Raw genomic sequence first — 26,141 nt, 5'->3', positions numbered from 1 at the left:
ACGCCGCACAGATCACATACATAAGGTAGGCATTTCTATACGCAAAACTAAAACATTCTCGGATTCTTTTATTCCTCGCACGTCATATGACTGGAACCACCTTCCCTCTTCAGTTGCCACAATTCCTGACCCTGTATTGTTTAGGTCTGCTGTTACCGCTTCTATTGAATGATATATTGTGTTGATCACTTGTTCTAACTTATCTATGTTGTGATAATTTATTGTTCTCTGCTGTTGTTTGTATTTTCAGTGTTATTATGTATTAACCACTCCCCTCTGTAATGCTTTGCCCCCTGAGGGTAATATATATATATATATATATATATATATATATATATATATATATATATATATATATATATATATATATATATATATATATATATATATATATATATATATACCGGGTGTCCCATAACTAGAACCAAGGGTTAAGAAATGAATTATTAGAGACAGCCGAGTGAAACCAGTTGCATATTAGTGACAGCTATCTTGCGCACCACAGTCAAATTTTTGTATCGCAAATAATTAATAGTTTAATTATGTTTAATTATCAATATGATTAAATATTGACTTTAGGCAACAAATTGTATATTTGCAAAGTTGTAGAGCACCTTCAGAAACGCCATTCCATCATTTACGATAAGGATACACTCCCGTCCGTCTTTTTTTCCGGCTCCAAAAAAAAATCCCGCGAAATACGAAATAAACCACGTGACTAACGCACTTGCGTGCCAAGATCGTGTTGCTCTCAAGCGTGGTTTGAGCAAACGAAATCACCTGCAGCCTACACTCGACGGCATAGCACCAGCGGCAGGCCGATAAGTTGGCGGTGGTTTCTCGTCTGCGTCAGCCAGTGACACATATGACGCTGCGAATTGCCGCCGCTAAATTATCGGCCTGCGGCTGCTGCGGGGCTGTCGAGCCAGGGCTGCAGCGATTTCGTTCGCTCAAACCACGCTTGAGAGCAACACGATCTTGGCGCGCAAGTGCGTTAGTCACGTGGTTTATTTTGTATTTCGCGGGCTTTCTTTGGAGGTGGGGGAAAAAAGACGCACGTAGCATTTCCTTATCGTAAATGGTGGAATGGGGGTTTCTGAATGTGCTCGACAACTCTTCAAATGCAATTTGCTGTCTCAAGTCAATATTTATTAATTTAGATAATTAACCTAATTAAATTATTAATTATTTGCGAAACAAAAAAACGTCTGCGGTGCGCAAGATGGCTGTCACCAATATGCAACTGGTTTCACTTGTCTGCCTCTAATGATTGATTTTTTAACCCTTGGTTCTAGTTAGCTGGGACACCCGGGTGTGTGTGTATATATATATATATATATATATATATATATATATATATATATATATATATATATATATATATATATATATATATATATATATATATATATATACAGTAGTGCCTTGTTAATACGATCCTCTTCAGTAAGAACGATTCGAATTAAGAAAATGTTTCAGGGGACCAAACTTTCTCAATGTAATTTACTCCTCTTTAACATGCAAGCTCGCTGTCCGGACGGTGGACAAGGAGAAAATGCACAGTGCCTATTGGGGCTTGTGCATTTTTCTCACGTTATTATGGATGGGGATGAGAACAAAACCTCTACTGCCTCAAACAGATATTTCATTTTCTGCACATATGGTGCCGCACACCGCTGACTGGTGGACCTTTTCTTTTATGATTTCATGTTTTACAGTGCAAAGTTGCCCAGTCGGCACATCATGCTGTTTTTCGCATTGAATGAATGACTATAAAGAAAACTCCCTCTTGAGCATATGCCACGTAGAAAGCCGCGTTCAGCAGCTGTCAATCGACCTAGTGCAGATATGTAGTAGGGGTTCATGGGATGCGAACAGTCGTAAATGAGTTAGGTCATCATTTAGCCTTGAGACGCCATCAAGTACATCACTGACCACTTGGCACTTCAAGATGGACCACGTTATATCAAGCATAATGTCTACCAGGATAATAGTCTTTTCGCTACCAATGTTATGTTTGATTTGAATTTCACTGGCCACCAATATGCATAGAAGCAGACCTCCGTTAAAGCGTGTTTTTTTTTTTTGCTGAATAATTTTGCTTCGCGAATCGTTATTGAAGGTGACTCGCTTCATGGACAGTTTTCCTCGGTAAACAAAGTATCCATACATAAAGTATCTATGTAGTGACGGTAAGGCCATGGCATCGCTTGAGCCAGTCGCGAACGCGGGAAAAAGAAAATGTAATCGAATTTAAAGCCAATAAGAGCAGTGATAATTTATTTCTGCACGGATGTCTTTTGTGGTACAATCACTCTCTACTTATGCGTATTTTTATACATATATCATCGTATTACACCGGCTCTATCACATACCGCTGCAATCAAGTCCCTGCATACGGAAAATTTTTTTCTTGATCAGTCTGTCTTCCCTCTCAGAAGCACAACTAGAGGAGGACACGCCCACTTTTTAAGAATACTGAAGACAACTCCATCGAATTATTGTGGTGAGTGAAAAATGATTTTCCTGCTCTTTTCTGGGTATGCTAACTTTGATTCGGCAGCAAAGCACACAGTTAGGACTGAGAAAAGAAGTTTAAATATTTTCACGCCGCTCGATTCAAATTTGTGATGTCTGCAGTGCGGAAGACTGGCTGCCGTCGTTCTGAAAACAGTGGCGGTAAAGCATAGCTTCTGATGATTTATTTATTTATTTATTTATTTATTTATTCATGTATTTATTTATTTATTTATTTATTGATTGATTGATTGATTGATTGATTGATTGATTGATTGATTGAACGTTTACTGACGAGGATGGTAGCTGGAGCAATTGTGGGCGGGCCCTCAGTCCAGGGCCTACGTTCGAAAAAATCTGTGCCGACGCACGCTGTTTACCTGCAAAATCACCGATTATTGCGACACCTTTATTCCGTTTTTTGGTCGTTTATTGATTATAAAAGCGCATTTATTTCTATGGGGGAGACTTTTTTTAACGTTAGGGTGCCGCAATCTGTCAATACAAGTCAACTTCAATTTGTTCTCACTGACCCTTTGAGCATCACTATCTTGCCTTTCTACTTATTGGAATTGATTGAGTGACTACCGACTTTTCCTCATAATATCAGCGGAAGCAGCCGCGGTGGCTCAGCGGTTATGATGCTCAGCTGCTCACTCGAAAGACGCGGGTTCGATTTCGGCCGCTGCGGTCGAATTTAGATGGAGGCGAAATTCTAGCGGCCCGTGTACTGTGCGATGTAATTCAACGTTAGAAAGCTCCAGGTGGTCAAAATATCCGGAGCCCTTCACTACGGCGTCCCTCATAGCCTGAGTCACTTTAGGACGTTAAACCAAACCAAATCATCCTTAGAAAGCAACAATGAAGATTTCGCTTGTACGGTGCCCACGCTAAGGCCGGTTTCTAGACTCGACGCCACGGACGAATGCCGCAGAGTTCGCGTCGGTGGTTCTCTGTCATCGCTTTCCTCCTCTCCGGGACGCTAGCGCTGTCTTCTGGCAGGAGTCATCCGTGGGGACAAACAGCGACCCCCTACGACAAAGCAGCAGCTGGCGTCGCGCAGAATTCCTTAATACGGCACTTTTTGTCCGGGCGCTTTGCAAGCTGCAGTGTTCCTTATCGCCTTTCAGCCGTGCTCGGCAGAAGCAGAGGTGGGCGGCTGCTTAGTCCTTCACTGGGAATGTTTGTTATGCAAAGCGTGCTTCGCTTCCAGCGAAAGCAAAACGTAATGAAAGGTGCCGAGGCGAAATCCCATTTGAGGAGTTGCGTGTATTTTTAGTCGGGGCCAGTTTTCGCGCTCCGCTTCAAATTCAAATAGGCGCGAGAGCGCCGCCTATTATCGCGGACTGTGTGACTTCGGGAGTGCCTATGGAAGACATTTGAATAGCGGCGCACGTCGTGAAAGTAGGGACACTATTTTGTACGTTTGCTCGCGGAAATGCGTTTGAAAGCTATGCCTAAACTTCATCACGATGGGAGGTGCAGGTTAGAAATCTGGATGAGTGTGTGACTCTCAAATGAATGCGCGGGCGCAGGACGGAAGTTGAAGAATAGCGCTGAGGAAACGGCTGCTGCATCCGGTATAAGGAATTCCTTGGCTGCATCTGAAGCGTCAGCGACAAAATCTTGAACGCAAACTCGCTTTTCTTAGGACTCGCGATCGAAAAACTAAGCTAAGAGCTTTAAGATATACGGTCGCAGCGTGTATTTTGTTCAAGCTTTTCCTCTTTGCGGCGCATCTCCACAGTACTCTGTGATTTTATAGCCCACGCTGTTACCCGAGCACAGTGTCGTCGGAGTTGAGCTCACGGTGCTGCCAGCGGCATCATGCAAGTTGTTGAACCCTAAGTACGTTTCATGGGGAGAAAACATAACCTGCGTTCGCCTAGTGCAACGGGAGCGGATTCCAAGGGAATGCATACGTAGCAGCGATCGTCAGAGATTCAGACTGGGAGAAGAGATTAGGGAGTTTTCAGGAATGGGGTGGCGCAGCTGGTGCATGGCCGGATTTACGTGGGATCGATAAGAGAGCTGTTTGACCTGCAGTGAACCCATTTGGGCTAACGATGATATGATGAAAGAACATTAGCTTGTCTAGATTGCGCAGTAGCACTCAAGTATTACTTGCCTCGTCAACGAGGCGCAGCTTTGGGGCGTTAAAATCTGGTAGTAATTTTCGAGCTGCCCACGGAGCTTAATGTCTACCTGCTTGATATTTTCTCTGCCTTCCAATGCGTGTGCACTGTGGGAATGGATGCGGACCAGTGAAATGCAGAGGAGGGCACTCACAGTGAGCAGACCGCCTTTGGTGCAGCTGACGTCGAAGCGCAGGATCTCAAACTCGACGACGAAGTCGGGCTCCGAGATGACGTAGAGGGCGCATACGCCGTCGTTGCCATTAGAGATGAACGTGTACTCGCCTTCGACGGACTTCTGGAATATGCAGTCTGCGTGGAAAGGGAAAGAAAGGGAAGGGAAAACACCCGACGTCAGGCACAGTGCCGATCATCCGCGCATGCTTTTGCGACACTGCGATGGCTTTGCACATTCGACGATCCCAAGGGTGGGCAGGGATACATAGCTTTGCACCGCGAAGGCTGGGCCACGGTATAAACGTGTTACATGTTTCACCCTCATCCTGTACAGCTCGTTCACGGAAGCTATTATGGCACAAAGTCGGCACGGTTCGCCGACTACACTGCTTCTGAAGACCACCGCGGAGCTTCAGCTGTGCAAGTTTGTTTGTCAGTCACATTTATCACTGCGATTTCCTAAATCTAGTGCCCAGGCTCCAATGTCACGCCTAGGAACAAATTGGATGCAAACCAAAACGGCATTTCAGAGAAATTGCTGTTTCCATCGCCCTATACAAGTACACGCTATTCACCGTGCGTTTCGCCATTGAACTGATGCCCCTATCAACCCAAAGATGTGTGCACTGTATATGGAGCGTATTACGTCTAAATAAATTAGCTTATAACTTTCAGTTCATGGGAAAGGGGGGGGGGGGGGTGCAATGCTTGGCTCCATTGGCACAACGGTGGATAGATCGCTTGGAAGAAATGTATGCCTAGGCGCTGCTCACACGGTTTGAGATGGGAGTGTAATGACGCCAACTTGGAACAAAAACGCAGTGCAAAAAGGACGACCAGAGAAGGAAGACAGCACAAACACGAATGGCGCCTGATGCTCATGGATGAGACTGCCTAAAAAAAAAAAAACTACGAGGCAGACGACTGGAGGACACGTTCTAAAAGGAGAGGTGGGCCAAATTTTTTACCTCTGACTGAAAGTGTACCGGTGACTCTTTTATTCTGTTTCATCTAGTACGGGAGCGATTACGTGTAGACACTCAGCCATTTTTATCTGTATAGTACACAGAGGAAAGTAAATGTTTATGCGCCCGAAGCTGCTGCGTAATGCGCTAATCGCTGAGAAAATATCGGCGAATGAAATCTTCCCTTACATCAATTTCTCTAGATAGTCCGTAATTTGTCTATAGAGTTTTGTCGATAAAGTCTGCAGATACTCCACAGACAAACCCTTTAGACTTGTTTTAGGCAGTACAAATCCTACAGATGGTCTCTTGACATTCTATAGATTTATGACCATACACTTCTTCCACACTTCTGTTTAGAGACACTGCATGGATTTTGAATACACAAAAAAGAAATACATAAATAAGCGCAACAAAGTCTATAGGAACTTCATAGACCATTTTTATAAAGTTGGTTGCTTGGTTAATAGGATTTAATGTCCCAAAGAGACTCAGGCTATGAGGGACACCGTAATGAAAGGCTCCGGATAATTTCGACCACATGGGGTCTTTAACGTGCACTGACATTGCACAGTACACGGACCGTTAGCATTTCGCCGCGATCGATATGCGACCGCTGCGGCCGAGTTCGAACCTGAGTGTTCCGGGTCTGCAGCCGAGCACAATAAATATTGAGCCACCGCGGAGGTTTATAGGCTTGTGTGCACTTATTCAGGCAGTAATTAGCAATTAGTATGCTTCCAACTATTCGCGGAGTGTCAATATGAAGACACAAAGCGCTTACTCTAAACAGATACGTCTCCTGTATTTCGGACAGTCAGTGCACAGTGCCAGAGAGCGTGCAGAAGAGGCTTTGGTGAAATGTATAATACTAAATCTGGTCTTCAAAAATTAATGAAAAGGGCGGATCGGATTTCAAAGGAATAATTACGCGCGAAATGGGCCACGCGGTACTGCGTGGCGCCCGAAAAAGTCGTTTCCCGCCAGTGAAGTCGGCTCATATGTGATTCTGCATCGCTTGGCCACCATTTAATGACAGAAAAGAATGTCCTTAGAAGACTCTAAACAATGACGCATACGCCATAATGGAGTTCCATATTCAAAGTGAGTTTTCATGAAGGCTTCATAAATCTTTTTTGCTTATGTCAGCGGCGCAAATAGAATGAACTTATACACAAAACCTCGAGTCCAATAAGTTCATTCATCTGTTTATTCCAATGTGCTTGCTTTTAAAAACTCACTTTGGGCTCTGTTGCCATAGCTTTGGCTAAAGGATTTTGGGTCAAATTATACACTTACAGACAAAGAGTAATGCTAATTTAAATTAAAGCACTGCTATTTGCCTTGTTACTATGGAAATTTAGAAGCATAGCCCTACTAGAAAAGAAAAGATCTCCTTAGTGGAGAACTTTCTTTTTTTTAACAAACATTCAGACAATTCGCGGTGCCTTGAGATTGAGCTGCACCTGTGTCTTTGTCCTCCAATATTAAATTTCGAACTCCTTGGAAGATTCCGCTGTAAGTTGCGTGCCGTTGCCTATGCAAGCAAGCTTCATCGAGTGCCACAGTTGTTTGTGCCTCGGAACTTCACCAAGTATCGCTACTGCATCTCAAGACCGGAAAGCTAGGTGGCCTTCAAAGAAGCTGACACGCTTTGGGAGTCCTTCCGCAAACATACTGGTACAGTGCGACGTTCTGCGGGCATTATTAGAACGCGTCTTATTAGCCGAATCCCCGAACGTGGGGAGGTGTAATCATCTACCGCCTCTTGTGCCGATGGCGCTGAGAAGCCAATCGTAGATTCTTGTTCTTGCCTAGCTGTATAATGCTAAACATTTGTTGATACATCAAATGCGAACTTCGCCGCAGTCGCATACTGTATGCACACATCGTAAAACTTCACTCTTTCACGAAAGTCAACAAACTTATAAGCGCAACACTTCAGCGCTCGTTGACTTTCCCATACTCAGCACAGTGCTCTCAGCCGAAGTCAGAACCATTTCACACGGCATCAGTACACTACATCTGGTATTTTGGTACTACCATAGGTCGTTAACGAAGATCTTTGCATAACTAACATCGCGGTGGTTGTATATTTAGGCATCTGAAACCCACTCCACACCATTCATCGCTGAGTTTTACAAATTATGACGCGCAAATAAATTATTGGATGCAAGATAATTAGCTAATCTGCATATATTTTTTAAAGCGATCCTTATTGCCTGAGGGCATCAAAGGTTATGTAATTATGGATGACGAGGATGCTTAAATAAATGAAAAAAAAACGTTCGCTGATCTAATGAAGTCAAGGAGTGAACGATGATGCGGCCCCTGCGTCCAAGCGGTGTATGAATCCGGATTGTTCGGCGAGAGAGTATATCTCTTCGCGGTCACAAGCGGTGCCTCCTTTAGCGATCTGATTTTTCCATTTACGGTAGGTAGTGGCTTATATGGTTCAGGGATGTCTTGAACCCAATGACTACGTGGCGGGCCTGGCTAGCCTGCAACTATGCATTTGGTTCTCGGTGACTATGCATCCTTCACTCTCTTACCTTGCACTGCGCGCAAACAAAATTCAGTGCATACTGAAATCCACCCAAACGATGGCCTATACTTGTTATGCGCCGCGTAGCTTTGATTTTTTATAAGACACACAGTCTATGTGTTAAATAATGGAGGATGGAAGGAGCAAGCCAGAGTACACAATTACATTCAAGCAATGCAGTGGCAATTTTTTCTCAGTCTTTAAAAAATTAAATATTATGAAAAGAGAAATAAAAATTTCAGCTAGGATGAGCAATAATAGAGCTCTACAGAACACTGCATGGTTCCCTCTCTACCGCATACCTGGCTAAATTGGCGACGACTCTGCATGCTCGGTGAGTGCCATAATGTATACTGCCGTCACGGGAGTTAACGAAAGTCGCCAACCAACGTGGGCTTCCGCGAGTTGTATAAGAAGTGGTCTCATGCCATTCCGACGCACCAACCACTGTAGATAAAGTTCGCTCCGTGGTGCTCACTCGACACACGAGAGTGGCTACCAGACTTCGTATTTTCGATCCGTACGCTTGCAACTTCCGGCGGTCTACGCCGTGGTTAGAGCAGTAATTCGCAATTAGTTGCCCCCCTGACGTCCTTTACGGCACAGATATTTACTTTTCTGAAAAACTACGTTGAGATGTAGGATTTAAGCGTCTATAGGTGCGTCTAATTTTTTATGTTTTGGTAATAGTAACTGCATGTGGAGTTTAACAGCCCGAAGCTGTACGTAGGATTTGAAGGGCATCGTAGAGGAGGGCTGCGCAATAATTTCCATAACGTTGGGTTCTCTAACTTGAACTTACATAGCAGCACACCAGGCCATGTCTGCATATCGCCTCCTTCGAAATGGGGCCGGGATTCCATCCCGAAACGTGGGGCTTAGCAGCCGGACGCCATAGCCACTCAGCAACCGCGGTGATTTTCACTACATACAAATGCCGAACGTAATATGGCGGCTTCTAAAATGAAATGGTACAAGCTTCTGCGCTTCCACAAACACAGCGAGCCCCTCTCAGTCAAACGTCGTACAACGTCGTACAAACGTCTGCATATTCCTCCGCGCGCTTTAGCTAAAGCAATGTGCGCGGATTTAAGCGATTACAGAGATACTAAATGCGCTCCCCGACTGTCGATGCTGGCAAGGTTGATTAGCAGCGATTGTAGCAACAAGAGATACATTTGCACTTAATCCAGCGGGCTTAAAACGAGGCTCAGAATATAGCTTACTGTATGGGCTATTCGAATGCCGTGAAAAATTGCACCTTCAAGTGCTAAACTAAAAATATGTAACCATTATTGATGTTTATCTGTACACTTCAAGCGTAACAGGGATTAAAATTTGAACTGCTGATGCCCTTGCAATTCTTTTCGATTGGTTTCACTACGATATTAAAAAGGTGTGTGAATATTATACATTTTCAAGGAATTAATCGAATATTCTTCTATTCGAATCTCTGAACGAACAAAATAGGGAGTGTTCAAAATTATTCGAAACGACTCGAATTCTTCTCAAGAGCGGGCAGAGTATGCCGCTGTTTTCTTCTGCGGCTGTTTCAAAAACAGGGCCCGCTCTGACACCGCTGATCATGCTACCGGAATCATACCCAAAATTCTGGACAAGAGCATGTTTGAGCTGAAAACCATTTATGAACGCAATTTTTCATATAATAAAAGACTTCACTATAATAATCCATATATCGGCAGAACGCATGACGGCAGCCTTGCTTTTTTTTTTCTAATAGCGTTGCTGGTATCGTAAACAGCGTTCCCCATTGGCTTTCTAAGGCAGTCTTAACTGTTCGATCGATCGATGGAAGCACTTTAAAACATATATGTTGCTACATTTTAGAACAATGGACCGTTACCATTAACAATGAACGACGCATGGACAAAAACGCTCGCCTTCACAGGCGCACCGTTAAATGAGAAAATTATTTGGGACAGTGTTGTTTAGATTGTTTTATCGGCCATGGCCGTGCCCTGTAGCCCCACACGTGGGTAGCGGAGATAGCCCCCACAAAGGGAACGAATCACGCAGTGAGCAACGTGCCCATTCGGCCGTTCCACGTCGAAACTTTTCTCGCAGTGTCGCAGTTACAGGCCCTCCGCGGCTGTGCCTGTATATCCAGCGCTAAAATATGTCGGCGTCGTCGAGTATAGAATTACGCCAGCTGTCCGCCCAAAAAGTTTCTAACAAGTGGCCGTTGCGGTGATGATGGGTGATGCGAGGTGTCAGTAGTAGTAGTAGTAGTAAAAACATTTATTTTCACAGAAGGAAGAGTAAGGGAGTAGGGTGTTGGGGATAGATAGAAGTGGAGCTGCAGTGGTCGGTATTCCCTAGTCCAGGATCCCGTTGGCCTCCGCCGCTGCCTTGGCCCTCGTCACCAGCATAAGCTGTGTGCTCGGGTCGGAGTCAGCCAGGAGGGCCTCCCACTGCTCTAGACTAGGGCTATTTATCTTTGGTAGTAAAGGGCTTTTTTCACAGCCCCAGGTGGCGTGGTACGTTGTGGCGTAGCCCCCACACCACACGCACTCTTTCGCATATCTGTTCGGCCACATTTTATGATACATGGCTCTGCTTGGGTAGGTGTCTGTTTGTAGTCTTCTGAGCGTGGTGGCCTGCTCTCTGTTGAGGATATCCGCCGGAGCCGAGTACTTCTTGCGCGCTCCCAACAACGCCTTCATTGCCTCCCCGTACGATTCTGGCGTGCTGAAGGGTTCGACCGGCAAACCCGCCCTCCGGTTCGTGAACCCTCGGACAACGGTGTCTGCCATGAGATTTCCCTCAACCCCAGTGTCAGGGACCCAAATGATGGTGTGTTGAATGTGTGTGTTGTTTGATCCATGTCTGTGTTGGTTTTGTGCGAAGAGAATCCTCGCGGCTTTTTGGCCGATCCTGCCATCTCTGTATGCCCTCGCTGCAGCCTGAGAATCCGTCGCTATCCAGTAACTCAGTCCCTGCCGATTGGCTTCAGTCAGGGCTAGAGCTATGGCGATCTCTTCCGCTGCTTGTGTTGTCCTTGTGCGCACTGATGCACCAGTAATTATCTTCCCATTGGCGTTCACTACTGCTACCGCCCTAGCGTTTTCCTTCGTTCTGTACTTGGACGCGTCAACATACAGAACCATCTGTTTCTTCTTTAGGAACCTGTCCAACTCCAATGATCTCGCCGCCCGTCTTCCTTCGTGGTTCTTCGGGTCCATGTTTCTGGGCACTGGTTTAACCAAGAAAGTGCTCCTAATTTGGCTGTCAATGTCTGTCTTGTCTTCGCCCTCGCCTTCTGCCGGGTATCCTAGCTTTAGCAGTAGTGCGCGGCCAGTGGCTGTTCTTTTAAGTCTTTCGAGTTGAAATCTGAGCATAGTTTCACTGTGCTCCTCATAGGTGCCGTACACACCCATGTTCATTAACTTTTCTGTCGAGGCGCAGGTCATGACGCCTAAGGCTTGCTTATACGCCTTTCTGATGCATGTTTCCATTTTGTTCTTTTCCCCTTTATTAGGTTGTAGGTACGGAAGCGCGTACGTCATCCTCGGTATGATGAGCGCAGAAGTGATCCGTAACGCATCTCGCTCCTTCACCCCTTTTCTCTTGTTCGTAATCCGGCTTAACATCCTGCATATCTGTTTCGTGGAGTGTTCCAAGAGCTGGATGGTATGGTCTCGTTTGCCTTTCTCCTGCAGCCACATTCCCAAGATGCGAAGCTTATGTGTCCTTCTTACGGGTTGTCCATCGATCTCTAACTCTATCGATCCCCTGTCCTCTTTGTTTTTGTGAAGTCTAATAAATTCTGATTTTTCTGGAGAGCACTGCATCCCGCTAAATAAAGCAAATTGACCGATCTCATCCGCCGCTCTTTGCAGTATTTCTTGCTTGTGTCCTGTCGATCCTTTTGTCGTCCACACTGTTATGTCGTCCGCATAAATTGAATGTTCTACATCTTTGATGTTTTTCAGTCTCCTAGTTAATCCAATCATTGCTATGTTAAAGAGCAAAGGTGAGATGATGGATCCTTGTGGTGTCCCTCTGTTTGGCGTCGTCTTCTTTTCTGACCTAATGTTGTTGATGCCGATCGTTGCTGTTCTGTTAGACAGGAAGGCCTTTACGTATGCGAAGATCCTCTCCCCACAGTTTGTTGTCGAGAGTTCTGCGAGAATGGCGTTGTGGCTGATGTTGTCGAAGGCCCCCTTGAGGTCTACAGCCAAGATTACGCCTTCTCGAGTCCCCGATATTTGTTTTAGTACCATGTCTCTTAACTGGAGCATCACGTCTTGCGTGGAGAGTCCCGTTCTGAACCCGAACATAGTATCCGGAAACAGACCGTTGTCCTCCATGTAGTTGCTCAGTCTAGTCTTGACCACTTTCTCGTATAGTTTACCAAGGCATGAAGTTAGCGATATCGGCCTAAGGTTCTCTAAACTGGGTGTTTTCCCTGGTTTAGGTATCACGATAATCTCAGCGTGTTTCCACTCCGCCGGGACCGTGCCCCTTTCCCAGTGCTCGTTGATTAGTCCGGTCAGGCTTTCCATTTGGTCATCACTGAGGTTTCTGATCATTGCATTGGTTACTTGATCTTTTCCCGGTGTTGTGTTCCTCGTGAATGACCTGGCAGCCGCGTATACCTCGTATTCTTTTATCGGGTCATCCAGCTTCGAGTTCCTTGTCCCTGAATATACCATGGTGCAGGGTGGCACCTGCGTGCTTCCGACGTACCTGGACCAAAGAAAATCTGTAATCTGGGCGTCCGTGCCCTGAAAATTGTGCGTGATACGTTCTATCGTTTTGCTGTTTTCTCTCTTCGATTTTGTCGGGTCTATGAGGTGCCTGAGCAGCGCCCATGTTTTAGCGCTACCCAAGTTGCCGTTTAGTTCATCGCAAATTTGGTGCCAATTATCTGGCGTGCTGCTCATTCCGTGCCGGCGTCGGTTCAATTTCAGCTCGCAGCTGAATGATTTTTTCTGAGATAAGCACGTTACTGGGGAAAATTTCGGCGGCCATTTCACCGTTTGTACATGCCTTGGTTACAGCTCCCAATTCGTGTCTATTTGGGGGATATTTCACTGGTATTGCAGAGAAGTGCTCGCTTTCACTTTTCACTTAGTACATATTTGCGACATTGTGACGATATTCTGTTAGAAGCGTGACAATGCTACAATTAACATATGTGCCTTGCATCATTCATTTCCAGTTTATTGATTGTCCGTAATATTCCGCGCTTAAAACGGTGCTAGCACCGCAAGACCGACAAATCTCAAGCTGGTACTAGGAATGCAGAAACGAAAATCAAGAATGTGCGTACATTGTAAAAATACTGGTCCTAGCAATAGCGTTCGACCTGTAAACACGCTGCACATAACTAGCGCAATATAAAAAGACTTTGAAATGAACCGCTGAATTTGCCAGCCTCTCTGCGTAACTGCCAATCGAAATACAAATGATTAACTCATTTACCTATGATGTTTCACATAACGTAACGTAATGTAACGTAAAGAAAAGCGACGCGACGTAGCTGGTTGAAACCGAAGGCGCATTGTTTGCCTCGTATGTGGCTCCTTAGAGTGTTTTGAAACTCCGTTGAATTAGTTAAATAGCTAACTATAATTATTCAAAATCTTTAATATACATTTCACGCTCATGTGTCTTGTCATATTATAGAGAGGGTCAACAAATAAGCGATTCTGTATTGGGATGCAGCATATCTCCTAAGAGCTAATTTTTTCCGACATTTCAAGAAAGCCCGAGAAATATGAAAAAAAAAATCATGGCACTGTGCTCATGTGCTACCATATTCATGCGCTCCCAAACGTGTTTGGGAGCGGAGGCTACCTTAAAATGCGGGACTTCACTGCTTTCTCTTCTGTGTGATAGCTCAGTAAAAACTCTGCCTGAATCGGCTGTCGGTGGCGCGCCTATCACTTACTGCAGACCATCGTGCGCGCGTTCTTGAGGAATGTGCTGGCTCACTTTCAGGACTAAGCTGGAAGTGGTGCTGGCCACTAATAGCGCTCACTTTGCGACGGTGAGCGCGCATGCATTGTCCATTCAGAAAGCGTTTGGCAGCGCTGCAACACGGCAGCGAAATAGCGCAATCATGCGGTATTTTCATATTTCACGTGCTTTGTTTAGATGCTGCAAAAAAGAACCACGTAGGAGATACGTTGCTCTAAGAAAATGAATCGGTTTTTTCGTAGCCGCCTTTATAGCTTAACGAAACGCACGTGACACGAAACTGAATATTTTAAATGTTGCATAGTTATCTTTAGTTATATACCGGCTTAAAAAGAGTTAAAAAAACACTCTTAGGAGTGCCCTACGACGGGAAATAATATGTCGTTGTTCTCGACCATCTCCAATGCTCCGCTTTTTTAGAACCCTTGGTTCAAGTTCATCATCCTTAGCCTAACTATACGTACCCTGCGTAACCAGGCCCTCTCTCATATCCCTTCATTTAAGCCTGTCATGTGCCAGCTGCGGCGCCCTTATCCCCGGGCACTTCCTAATCTCATCCGCGTGCTTGATTTCTGCCGCCGCCATTATGCTTGTCGTCTCTTGGAATCCACTCCGTTACCGAAATAGACTATTCGTCATCTTCGCATTACATGACCTGCCTTTAACGTTGTCGATATCAATCAGGATATCATTAAATCTCCTATTTTCGCCGATGAACCCTGTTCTCTTCTCGTCTCAAATAGTAATTGTCAAACTAACCCCGAACAGCAAATCGAAGATATTAGAAGATTAGTTATCGCTAACACTACGGTTTCAGAAACAGACTACTTTTTAAGCGAAATGCTATAGTGCGTGTACAACACAGAAAAAAAAAAGTTTGCAGGATGCTAGTTTACAAAAACAAAATATATTTCTGAGCAGTCAGGCGCGCTCGTTTCTTAAAAGGCCTGGGAAATTGAGCGGGCAGTCAGGCTCAATCCATCGGAACGAACACCACGTTAGTGGGTGGCCAGGTAATGCGTCAATATTCTTTCACGCGCAGCCAGCTCCTGTAAAATTGTGTTCATGGTTGTACAAGGTCCGCCTGCCTACCGCGGCGAGTCTGCTCTTGAATAGATTTGGAATGCCACTGAGATTAAACATATATGTGTAAGTGTCTCTGCCTTGCTCGCAAGAGGAAGCGCATAGTTGAATCTCTTTATTGACATAGTCTTCAGTTCATTTCATTCTATTTGTCCTTAGTTTTCTGTGTACACAAAGCTAAATAATCAAGGACAAAAGGTACTGTGTACCTGACCAGGTCCCTAAACCCTTACATTGTTTGAAAACTATTGAAATCAAATGCAGCACCTACAAATACAGCAATAAATAACATTACATACAGAATTAATACAGGAGCATTACAACAAACACAAAATACTTCAAGGAAACAGTACTAGAACTAATCAACAAAGCAGACATAATTCACCATGTAAAGCAACACAACTGGTCTTTCACGAAAAGGGATCACGTATTAATAAATTGAAAATTGTTATCGGACAGAGGTCACCATTATTAAGACATAAATTATTCAAAACACATCAAACAGCGGAACATTTCTCAAAAAATATTTAACTAAGTCTCTCTTAAACACTCTGGTTGAAGAAGTTTTCATTGCAATGTTATTTTCTCTATTTTGATTTAGAAGAGAGGGTATTAAGTACTTAAAATTTTGATGTCCATAGTTGGTCCTAAGTCGTGGCATTCTGTATTTAATTATTCTTAAATGAAAGGATTCATTTTTTCAAAGAATAATTGCTCAAAAAAAGCGCGATTATTCCTCCTCTCGAAATAAATGTGCATTGCAAGCTTATATGTATATAACCAATGCATATGCAACATGGTGTGCTTTTTGAAAAAATATCTGGTTGTTCGAGGATTTAAACCTTCTATTGCTCCAGTGGCTTTCTTTTGAAGGTTTGTTAGAGCTTTATTGTTATTAGAAGTTGTTGTTCCCCAGATCAAAAAGGCAGTAATTTAAATCAGGCTGTATCAAGCCATAATAAAGGATTAATCTAAATTTCTCAGAAATTTGGTTCCGAAGCTTCCACAATGAACCAATTACCTTTGCTAGCTTTAATTTTAGGTTGTCTACATACTCATTCCAAAAAAAATTCATTGAATTATACACCCAAAAATTTAATGCATGATGTTGATTGTATGGTTTCGTTGCGATATTGCTAACTTTAATTTTAGGTGGTCTACATGCTCATTAAAAAAAATTCATTAAATTATACACCCAAAATTTTAATGCATGATGCCTATTGTATGGTTTCGTTGCTATAATGCAAGCTGAAGTTGCCATCTGCCAAGACATTTCCTGACCGAAAAACAACATATTTTCTTTTGTGTGTATTTAATTCTTATTGCAGAATAACCAGTGATAAAGTTCTCGTAACCAATAATTCGCATTTTCATTTATGTGCATCAAGTCAGATCCACTAAAAAAGACATTAGTATAATCAGCATATAGTATTACCTCATCTGCATTAGGTTATTGCATATGTCAATAATGTAAAGTAAAAATAAAAGTGGGCTAATATTGAACCTTACATCTCTGCGACTGTGATATCCCTGTGACTGTTCGCTTAGCTCCTCCTTTTTGAAGATATATAATCATTCGCTTCTTTCTGCTTGCCTTTCCACGTCGTACATTGTACATAAACTTCCTGTCATAATTCCAAAACATGCGAGATACTGTGCTTGGATCAGCAAATCAGAGATGTAGCCAGCTGCTGTACAAATCTCCGTCTTGCCACTTATCGCAGCAGAGTGGGAGATGGATTTGTTATCCTCCACAGGTGTGCTGTTCTCACATACTTGCGAGCCGTTGGTTCGCATATGAAGTATGCAGCTGCTCGTTTCTGTATTGCCTGCCCTGGACAGCAGTACACGAGGCAAACGCAGCGCTCCTTCAACTTAAAATTGGTGCTCATGTGAGCCATCATGTGCGCTTGGCGCACATGATCCACCGCAAGGGAGCAATCTTCCGTACCTGCTTTGGGTTCTAGAACGAGTTTTGTATGGTTTGCTATAATAGCGTTTCGAAATTGCGCTATATTCATTAACCTTCTAATTAGCTGAAACCTGTATAAAACATACATATACATATCTTATGCTAATAAAAACTGATTGATTGATTGGCTGGTTGATTGATTGATGGATGGATGGATGGATGGATGGATGGATGGATCGATCGATCGATCGATCGATCGATCGACCGATTGATTGATTGATTGATTGATTGATTGATTGATTGATTGATTGATTGATTGATTGATTGATTGATTGCAGACATGTCGTTTTAAATTCGTGGCTAATGCCGTCGAAGTCATCAGTAAAATTAAAATTTCTAACCGTGGCCCTCAATAGCTTGCCGTTCAATCCTGACTATTTCCGTTCAATCTTGACTAAGCGGCAGCGCATACGCTTCCGCTTATACCGCGTAGCGCGTGCCAACAGTGCGCACGCACAGGTCGCCTACGCATCTTCCAGCTGCACGCATGCCTGCCGCGTCGGTACCAATCAGCGCGTGCACACTGGAAGTGAGCGATACGAGGTATGCGGTAGCGGGACGCGCTTTTCTAAAGGTCTCTTTTCAAAGCGCACAAAGAAGGCGTTTCAAAGAGTTTCGTTGCAAATTGCGCCTGGTGTGTCATGCAAAATGCGGCATGGTAGCAATAGAAAGAGCTTAAAGGTGCGGAAATGAGGCACTCGCATCAAAGTAGGTCCATATAAGTCATAGCTTTTCAGAGGCACGTTTCCCTTCAGACTTCCAGAGTTGAAGTCGATACAAACTCTGCAAGAAAGAACTGAGGCAGGAAATTTAGTCCCAATGAACTGAGTTCTCCACGAGACAGAATGTTATAATATAAAACCTCCAAATACGTTCCCGCGAGGCGAGTTCTCTCTCATAAACTTGAGAGCTCTCAAACAAGGAAGGCCGCAGACTGCAGCGTTAATGCGCTCGCAGCACATATACCGAAAACTTCCTTGTCTTGCACCTGCCTGGATCTCTGAATTGCGTGCATCAGGCACTGATTACGATCGTACAAGGTTTTTCTTCTTCCCCTTTTCCGCGAAAACTCAGTGCATTGCGTGCTATATGCGTGGAACAATAACACTTTCAGCGTGATTTTGTGCCGCTAACTACCACATCCTTGTTCCTTTTTCGCTATTAGAATTCCCGACAAACATCGTTCTTTCATGCAGAATATATGGAAGCGTGGATATTTTCATGAAAGCAAACAAAGCCCGTCTTCACAAATGAGTGCGCTGAAAGAACATCAAAGAACAAAAAACTAGACTCCTCCGAAGCCATAGACTGGAGGAATATTCTGACCAACACTTTCCCTAACCTGTTCATCCTACACAAGATTAGCCCCACTCAATATCAGAATGCATGCCCTTGGTGTGGAGCTTGCCCTACGCTCGACCACATATCGCGGGAATGCACAGCGAAACCAAAACACTTAACTGTGTCCAACCCGACATATGAGCAATGGGAGGTGGCCCTTACCAGCGAGGCCCTGGATCAGCAACTAAAGTTGGTTCAGCAAGTCCGTCAGTCAGCGGAAGCCAGTGGCGCCTAGGACTAGGGGTGCCACCCAAGTTGCTCCAGCAACCTTCGCGAATTACAATAAATGTTTTTTTTCTCTCTCTCTCTCTCTCTTTCTGTCTCAAATTCTTTGAGTTGTGTACTTAAGATGCCATTTGGCTTGATCAAAATCTTGGTGAAGTTTAACAATTCTCATTTTGCACACAATTCTTCAAGAACGAACCGTAGTTATCTGGCTGCCGTACGCTCTTAGAGACTGCTGTATTATGGCGTGTGGAAAAGTTTTCGCAGAACGGAAAAAGGGCGCAGAGCTCAATTTGTTAAACGCCACTTACAAAGTGTTGCGATTAAATCGACTACGACTGAGTGCCGTGTGCAAAACATCAATTTTTAAGTGCATTTAGCTATCAATAATACAGCACTGATCCCCACAGCCTGCGCGGCAGCCCTCCGTCACTGTCAGAACAGTTATTATACGCCGCAAGGGCCGGCACTTTAATTTCTCAGAGGAAGAGAGTGAGAGAAAGTATCGCCCTCTTTCGAAGGTTCCCACTTCAACAAGTCTTGGTCTGGGGCGTGTAGCGGAGCTCAGTTATCATGCTCGGCACTTGAAAGACGTGACGTAATGGCAAGGAAAGTTCCCCTGGCCTTTAAAGAAATTATAACCATATATATACTGTACTAACTGCAGTGCAGTATCTGGGGGCTAACTTCGAGGCCTTAGAGCTTCTGAAAAAGGGAGTACAATGTTAGAAGAATGGCTACTTTGTCTTGCTTTTTTGCTCGAAAGTGGAGAAAAGGAGAGGAAACTAGAAAAGAAAGTAATTGAGAGCTCGTTTAGTTTCGTTGGAAGAGCACAGCTGCCGACAGCTGCCTGATAGTGTCCATCATTGATGTCGCCCTTACCGTGCTCCAAGAATTTTTTTCCCGTACCACTACTCGACACAGGTGCCAGGGTAAATGGGGCCATTTAGGACATACGAAAGTAAACTGGCAGGACGGGTACAGAGAAAGGCGCCTTTTTTACTCGGGGAAGTTTAAGCGTAAGCCGCTTACGTTCACAGGCATGACAAAAACAAAAAAAAAAAGGTTGAACCCCATGCCACTTGGTCGGTGCTCGTTGGTTCCGCCCCCCCCCCCTCCCCCTGCGCACCCGGGGATTGGCACAAAAATCAAGACGTTGTCTTTCTCTCCAAATTTCAGTCTACCTCGGATTGACCTCACCGAGAAGTTCCAGAATTAAATTTTGGACGACAGACTTCGGAGTGATTCGATTTCACTGCACTTCGCGCGCTTCCCTGCGCCGTGTCATAATCTCCCTTTACGTTGCCATTAACCGGCGAAAAGTCATTGCTGCCACATCGTATCACTTATTTCAACTCATTGATAATATTAGCCTGAAAATGTCCCGCAATAGTCTAAGAAAATTTAGCATGTTTGGGCGAGTTTCCGTTTATTATGGATTGAGTTTACATGCCCTGCTGTCTGAATCTATTTGTGATGTGTAATTAACAAGTTCTTACACAAGCAAATACAATGCGGTACTGTGGTGCGAGCTGAGCTAGTCTAAAACATGCATAAATTGTGGACAGTTTTCGCATCAAAAACGATTGCGCTAGCCTCCAGTTTTCAATTTCGCAAAGCACATGTCATAGTGTTGTGCAGGATTTTCGAGTCGCAACGACGCTGACGACGGGATTGCTGCCGGACGGGACCTTTTACGCTAACTTGTTAGTAGTCAGACTTTGAAGCCGATTTGGATACGGATAGTTTTGCTTGAAACCAAATGGTATACGAATAGAACAGTGATAGAACCGAATCGAATACGTATCCAATATTTTACACGAATATTCGGTATTTGTGACAATACTCCTAATAAAACAAATAGTCGTTCGAAACAGCGAAACGTAAGCGACAGCGCTACGGCACGGCGGCGTTTATGCATGAATAGGGTCAAAGCTATAACTGTCAAAAGACGCAGCAGTAAAATCTTTATGGGAGTCCGCAACATGACGTCAGTATGTAATGCCCATGACCGTCATGTTATACCTACAGGAAGATTATTTTTTTGATACTGATGATGAAAGCGAACAGCCTAGTGCTGGCTGTCGGTAGGTGAGCGGAGCTAGAACTCAGTATGAGCCATGAGCCCCGAAATCTGGCTTCAAATCACACCTTGGTGAACTTGCCGAAGCTATGCCACGTCGCCTAAACTCGGAAGCCATGTAAAATCATTATAAACTCTTCGACTCGAATGTGAAGTATGGCGATTCTGGATTCTTCATCCCGAGCAGACAGATAGGGGGGGCATGTCTTCTTTCGTGCGGTTTTGGACAAATTGACCAAAGCACTACAGGTGCCTAAATGTTGGATTAACAGCACAGTCTTAAGCTGAGTCTTGAACTTTCGCGGGTACATAGATTTGTCTGTCAGCATATCAGCAAAGAAGAAGGATCAGAACACTAAGAGTTTTAGATGCGGTTCAACATCAAGGGGTCTGAGTGGCAACGGTAATTTTCCGAGCGTCTCTTAAGTCTCTATGCGGAATGAAATGAATTACAACTTGATAAACGCAGGTTTTGTTTGGTGTGCAGCCTTTTCTGTGACTTTCAGGCCTCGCCGAATACTCAAATCCTGCCTTGACCCGAAACATCAACTATGCATGTGCCGCTCAAACTAAGCCGTCTGTAACTCCGACTTCGCAATTCTAATGGAGAGCGCCTCAGAACATAAGTTTTGCTTTCTCCCGTCGTTGAAGCTCAACAAAGGCTTGCATCCGGGGGAAGGGGAAGACATAATGTGCAAACTGACCTCGGAAAAACAAAACAAGAGAAGGTTGTGGCTGCAGTGGTTATCGAACACGACCTCACCGCATTACATAGGCATCAAATGGTTTCTTTGCGGACAAATCAAAAAGCGTTGATCGTATTGGCTGCATTGCCAGAGACAGACCTTGCGATCGATCCGGCGAATAAACCCAAAGAATCTATTTTCGCGGGACAAATTTTAGGATTGCTAACAACCGTTAATCATATAGCCTAACGTAAATGCAGAAAATAAGCACTCTTTACTCGCTCACTCACTTCTGTGTTGACTCTGAACGCTGTAAATTCAAGGCAGCACCCGCTTGTTACCTAATAGTTAGAATGTTCTGTTCGTTCTGGAGTTACATTGTATTTATTCAGTACAATTTTATCTCCTTTTGTGGGCTAATCGGGACCAGAATTTCCTAAAACAGAAACAATGAGTGCTAAGACATATATAGCGTGCAAACAAGAAAAATGTCTGCTTACTGGCATTCCAGTGGTCTTTATCTTGCCAACGAACACCGGTGTTCATCAGCAAATTGAAAGCCAGCACTGTTTTGACTTTCTTCTCTCAGCTTACAATCACCCGCGTAATTGTCTTGCCACTCCCTTCTGTCCCTATTTTTTTCCGCGTTGCCTACTCCTGGAAAGAGGGAACCTTTGTTGACACCCAGTTAGCACCGGTTCTCGCCAGCCTACTGTGCCTCGGTATAGTCGCGCAGCTCTCATGGCTTAAACCTCTTTTGGTTGTTCCAGCAGTGCAAACGCGACGCACTTTGACCTTAAACCATTTTCTCCCCTCAGAGCGAGTTTTTCGTTCTATCACGTGCACAGCCTATCAAGTCAGATTGAGTGAAAACAAGTTAAGTTTGCAAACACCACGTTAAGATAGCGCACTCACTTTTGGTACCAAGACATAGTTCTTCTGTTAATTGACTCCATTAAGATGCAAGATAATAGCGGGTAGCAGTGAAACAAGAAACAGACGGAGTTAGCTATTCTACAAGTCTCATTCAAGAATTAGTACTATATATTGCACGCCTTTTGCACTAGAAATCTTCTATTTCACAAGAAAAATTCTGAGATGTGCAGCAGTTGAAGGTAAACAATCAATGCGATTCTTACGTCACCCGCGCTCAAAAAGGCTTGTTGATTAAAAAGCATTGTTTTGTATGATGAGTTTGGCTGTCGGTATTCCACCATGTGCATAAAAATAAAAAAATGAACGAGAAAAACAGCTTGGTGTCGCTGCGATCTCATTATCCTACAAAGGGGGAACAAATTCGAAGACAGTGGAATTGCAAGTTAGCAACATATTAGCTCTGCAAAAATAACAACTGACCAGGCCCCAAGCTTTCGTTTACCGAACTGAAGGCACGGAAGTCTTACTTCCCAAACAAATACAGCCTCGCAAGGTATGCATTGCAAACATGTTTCCCAAATGACCGGGACAGGAAGCAATGGTTGCATACTGCAGCAATGTGCTAGTTGCTGTTGCCGCTGAAAATTTCGAGATTTCGATATATGTGATTTTTGAGAAGGTGCAATCCTTCAGCTAGTACATTTTAGGATTTTAAGTTATATACACTTTTTCTAATTAAAAAGCGATCCATATGTATTTCGTTTCTTTTCGATTCGTTTGCCTTAAACGAGCCGATTTAATCACTGTACACAGTTTCGCAATCAAAGTTTTGAATTGTGCACTAACGTTCGGACTGCAAAGATTAATCTTCTCATCGAAAAACGAATGAAAGCGCAGCAGCTGAAGAAATCAAAAAATAAAATCGTATAATCCCTGGTCTCATCATCTCATCAAAGTAATTGTGCAACAACCCTCAAAATGGATATTAAGTGAATTTTCGAAGCTACGCTCAAACTGAATATATGCGGCAATGTTTGCGGCCTGAGCTTTTGCTTGCGTAGCCTGCACTTATCACGCAAACCTTTTCACGCATGCTATTGCCGGGCAGGAGAGATAGGTCTATGGGTTAAGCAGCAAGACCCTCCTACTTCCGTCTAAACTCGCTTCTTTTAGCTCAGTTTAGTTTTTTTGGCATCTACGCCGCTCGAACTCCCCAGTGCTCATCTGATCTCTTCACACGAGCTGGCCCTTCTCAGCGGCACGGCGGTGACTTGTGACTCCTGAACTACGTCATGCGCCGATGTTGAGTCGTTACTCTTGATCGGCAGCTTCAACTTCATGGTCTTACATATCAATAGAATGTATCTACACTTCGCCTCAAGAGAATTCTGCTCGTTCATCTTTTCTGACGGTAACAGGCACACCTAAGGCAGCGGCGCGGAGCTGGTTATCATTCTGAGAAATAGCTTCAAGTCATCTACTTTTCCTGTGTCCTGTTTCCCACGTGTTCCTGCGATCCCAAGACTCAGTTATGAGTGATGGTGGCCACTCCGGAGGGAACTATCACGTTGGTTGATCGAAAATGTGTCTAGAAGCTTCGATGGGGTCCTGGTTATAAGAATTCGGTGCTCGGTTATTGTGTAGGGCTGGAATGTAGCTCAACTAACTCCTCGAGTGTGCATTGCGTCTCCTTTCGCAGGAATTTCACCGTTCCCAAGGTTGTGGTGCTGGTGATGGATCTAGTGTTGTTGCTCGTAATGTCGTACAAGTTGATCGATAATGCTGATTCCTCACTGGTTATTCCCCGCACTCACTGCGGCGGCAGCCCCGGCGCGTCCGGCGTATTCCTAATCTTCACGCTTCGCGGTAGTAACACGCCCCGTTAGCGATGGCACGGAACGCTATACCAGCGCCTGCTGCACGTACTAGGACTGCTATGTTAAGCTCCGAAGAAAGTTAGATAGCGTTCATAGGTTTCGGAGGAATCGGCGTTTGATGAATTATGGACTTAGGATAATTTTGCCTGCTGCTCAGGCTGGGAAGTGTAAGGGTGCCTTCATTTCTGGATGCCTGTCTAGGCATAACTTTACGACACATCCCTTTTGGTGATATGACGTGACCTTGTGACGTCATTGATTTCTTGACCAATCAAGGAATTTCCTTACGGTCGCAGGACGCCATTGAGTTTTTCTGCTGATGGGGACTAAAACTGTCGCCTTAAATTTGTTTTTCTGAAGCATGGAATTGAACAACAGGCGGTTTAGAAACCTCCATTCATTAGCCAATGTTTTCATTTGAGGGTTTGTCTTCATCTAGGCTCACGCGAAGGCAAGTACCCTTGTCGAAATATTGGTCAGCGAATATAGGCTTTCATAAATTTGGCTTCTAATAACATGGTACATATTGGCTGTCACCTGCCATCTTATATTATGAAGCGATAAAAGATTCTCAATTTTTTTATTTGTCCTTTCGACTTCTTTTTTCTGTGCCCTTGGGATTTCCGTCAGCTTCAGTGTCTCGTTTAGCAGAAAACCAACGTTGCGCGAATGCTCTCACTAAGCCCGATTTCTGTGTACTCTTCTGAACATATAAGATATGGTCTGTGAATGTAGCACAGTATGTTCCTCGAGCTGGGGGGCATGTAGTAAGTGGTAGGAGAAAGTAAGGTGAGGAGAGCAGATTTGATAGGCCACCATGAGTGCGGTTGAGGACTGACTAGACTAATAAAAGATAAATGAGAGGAGCCCTTTTTGGCCTGTGACGCAATGGGGATGATGACGATGATGATGATGATCATGATGATGAAGAGAGAGATTATGATGAGTGACATTGCCTGAGAAACTTTCCATCGGGAAACAGGATGGCGCTGTGATGACGTGCCAGAGTGCTCTATGCTGTCAATAGATGGCGGAAAAGTCTACTTCAAGCGTGTTTGAACAGAATATAGCCAGAGCCATCTAGAGACGTACTGTAGAACAATGGTGAGTGCGCTAGTCGGTATTGATATATATGGAATATAACCAGCGCAAAAAAGGTGATGGTTCGGGCTAGTGGGTATGCGTTATGATCCATAGCGCATACCCTGCGCATGATCCCTGTTTTGTTGCTGCGCTATGGATCATAACGCAAAAAAAGGGACAAGAAAAAGGAGCGACGCACAGCGCTGTGTGTGTGGCTCTATTTTTTCGTCCGGTTTTGTGCTCTGGGATTTGTTCAATAGGCATGTACAGGCTTCGCCATAGCCCTTTCCTAACTGCAAGCTATAGACGAAAAAAAAACTGCGCATGCTCGCGTATCAGCTATCCCTACTGAACACTCTTTTAGGACGTTACGTAGAATTCTTCATGCCCATCTCCGCATAAAACGCTCTTTCAGGTAAAAAAAAAACACATATATTGAGCGCAGAGATTATTTCCCATTTATAAAATTTGTGAGCCCGTTTGTATTCACATGGTCTTCCGGTTTTCTTACTTCTTGTTTTCTATCTTATAGTCCTTTTATTCGCCTACCCCAACAGGAGGCAGCAGTCCGGATTTGCGCCTTGCGGTTGTTTGAGCCCGGCCTTTCGCATTTTCTGTTTCTACGCTTCC

At 44.2% G+C, this 26,141-nt stretch overlaps 1 protein-coding gene across 1 annotated transcript in view; it reads right to left on the bottom strand.

Moving 5' to 3' along the window:
• Positions 1–26,141, bottom strand: part of LOC144093951 (corticotropin-releasing factor-binding protein) — a 121,465-nt gene that overhangs the window by 35,329 nt on the left and 59,995 nt on the right. The window contains exon 3 of the mRNA XM_077627722.1: positions 4,807–4,964. Within this exon, the coding sequence (XP_077483848.1) occupies positions 4,807–4,964 (158 nt within the window). The remainder of the gene's footprint in view (positions 1–4,806; positions 4,965–26,141) is intronic.

The sequence above is a fragment of the Amblyomma americanum genome, chromosome 6 (genome assembly GCF_052857255.1).
Source record: "Amblyomma americanum isolate KBUSLIRL-KWMA chromosome 6, ASM5285725v1, whole genome shotgun sequence".
Classification (NCBI taxonomy): Eukaryota; Metazoa; Arthropoda; class Arachnida; order Ixodida; family Ixodidae; genus Amblyomma; species Amblyomma americanum.
The sequence above is the reverse complement of the archived record's forward strand: the minus strand, read 5'-3'. Positions and strand labels throughout refer to the sequence as shown.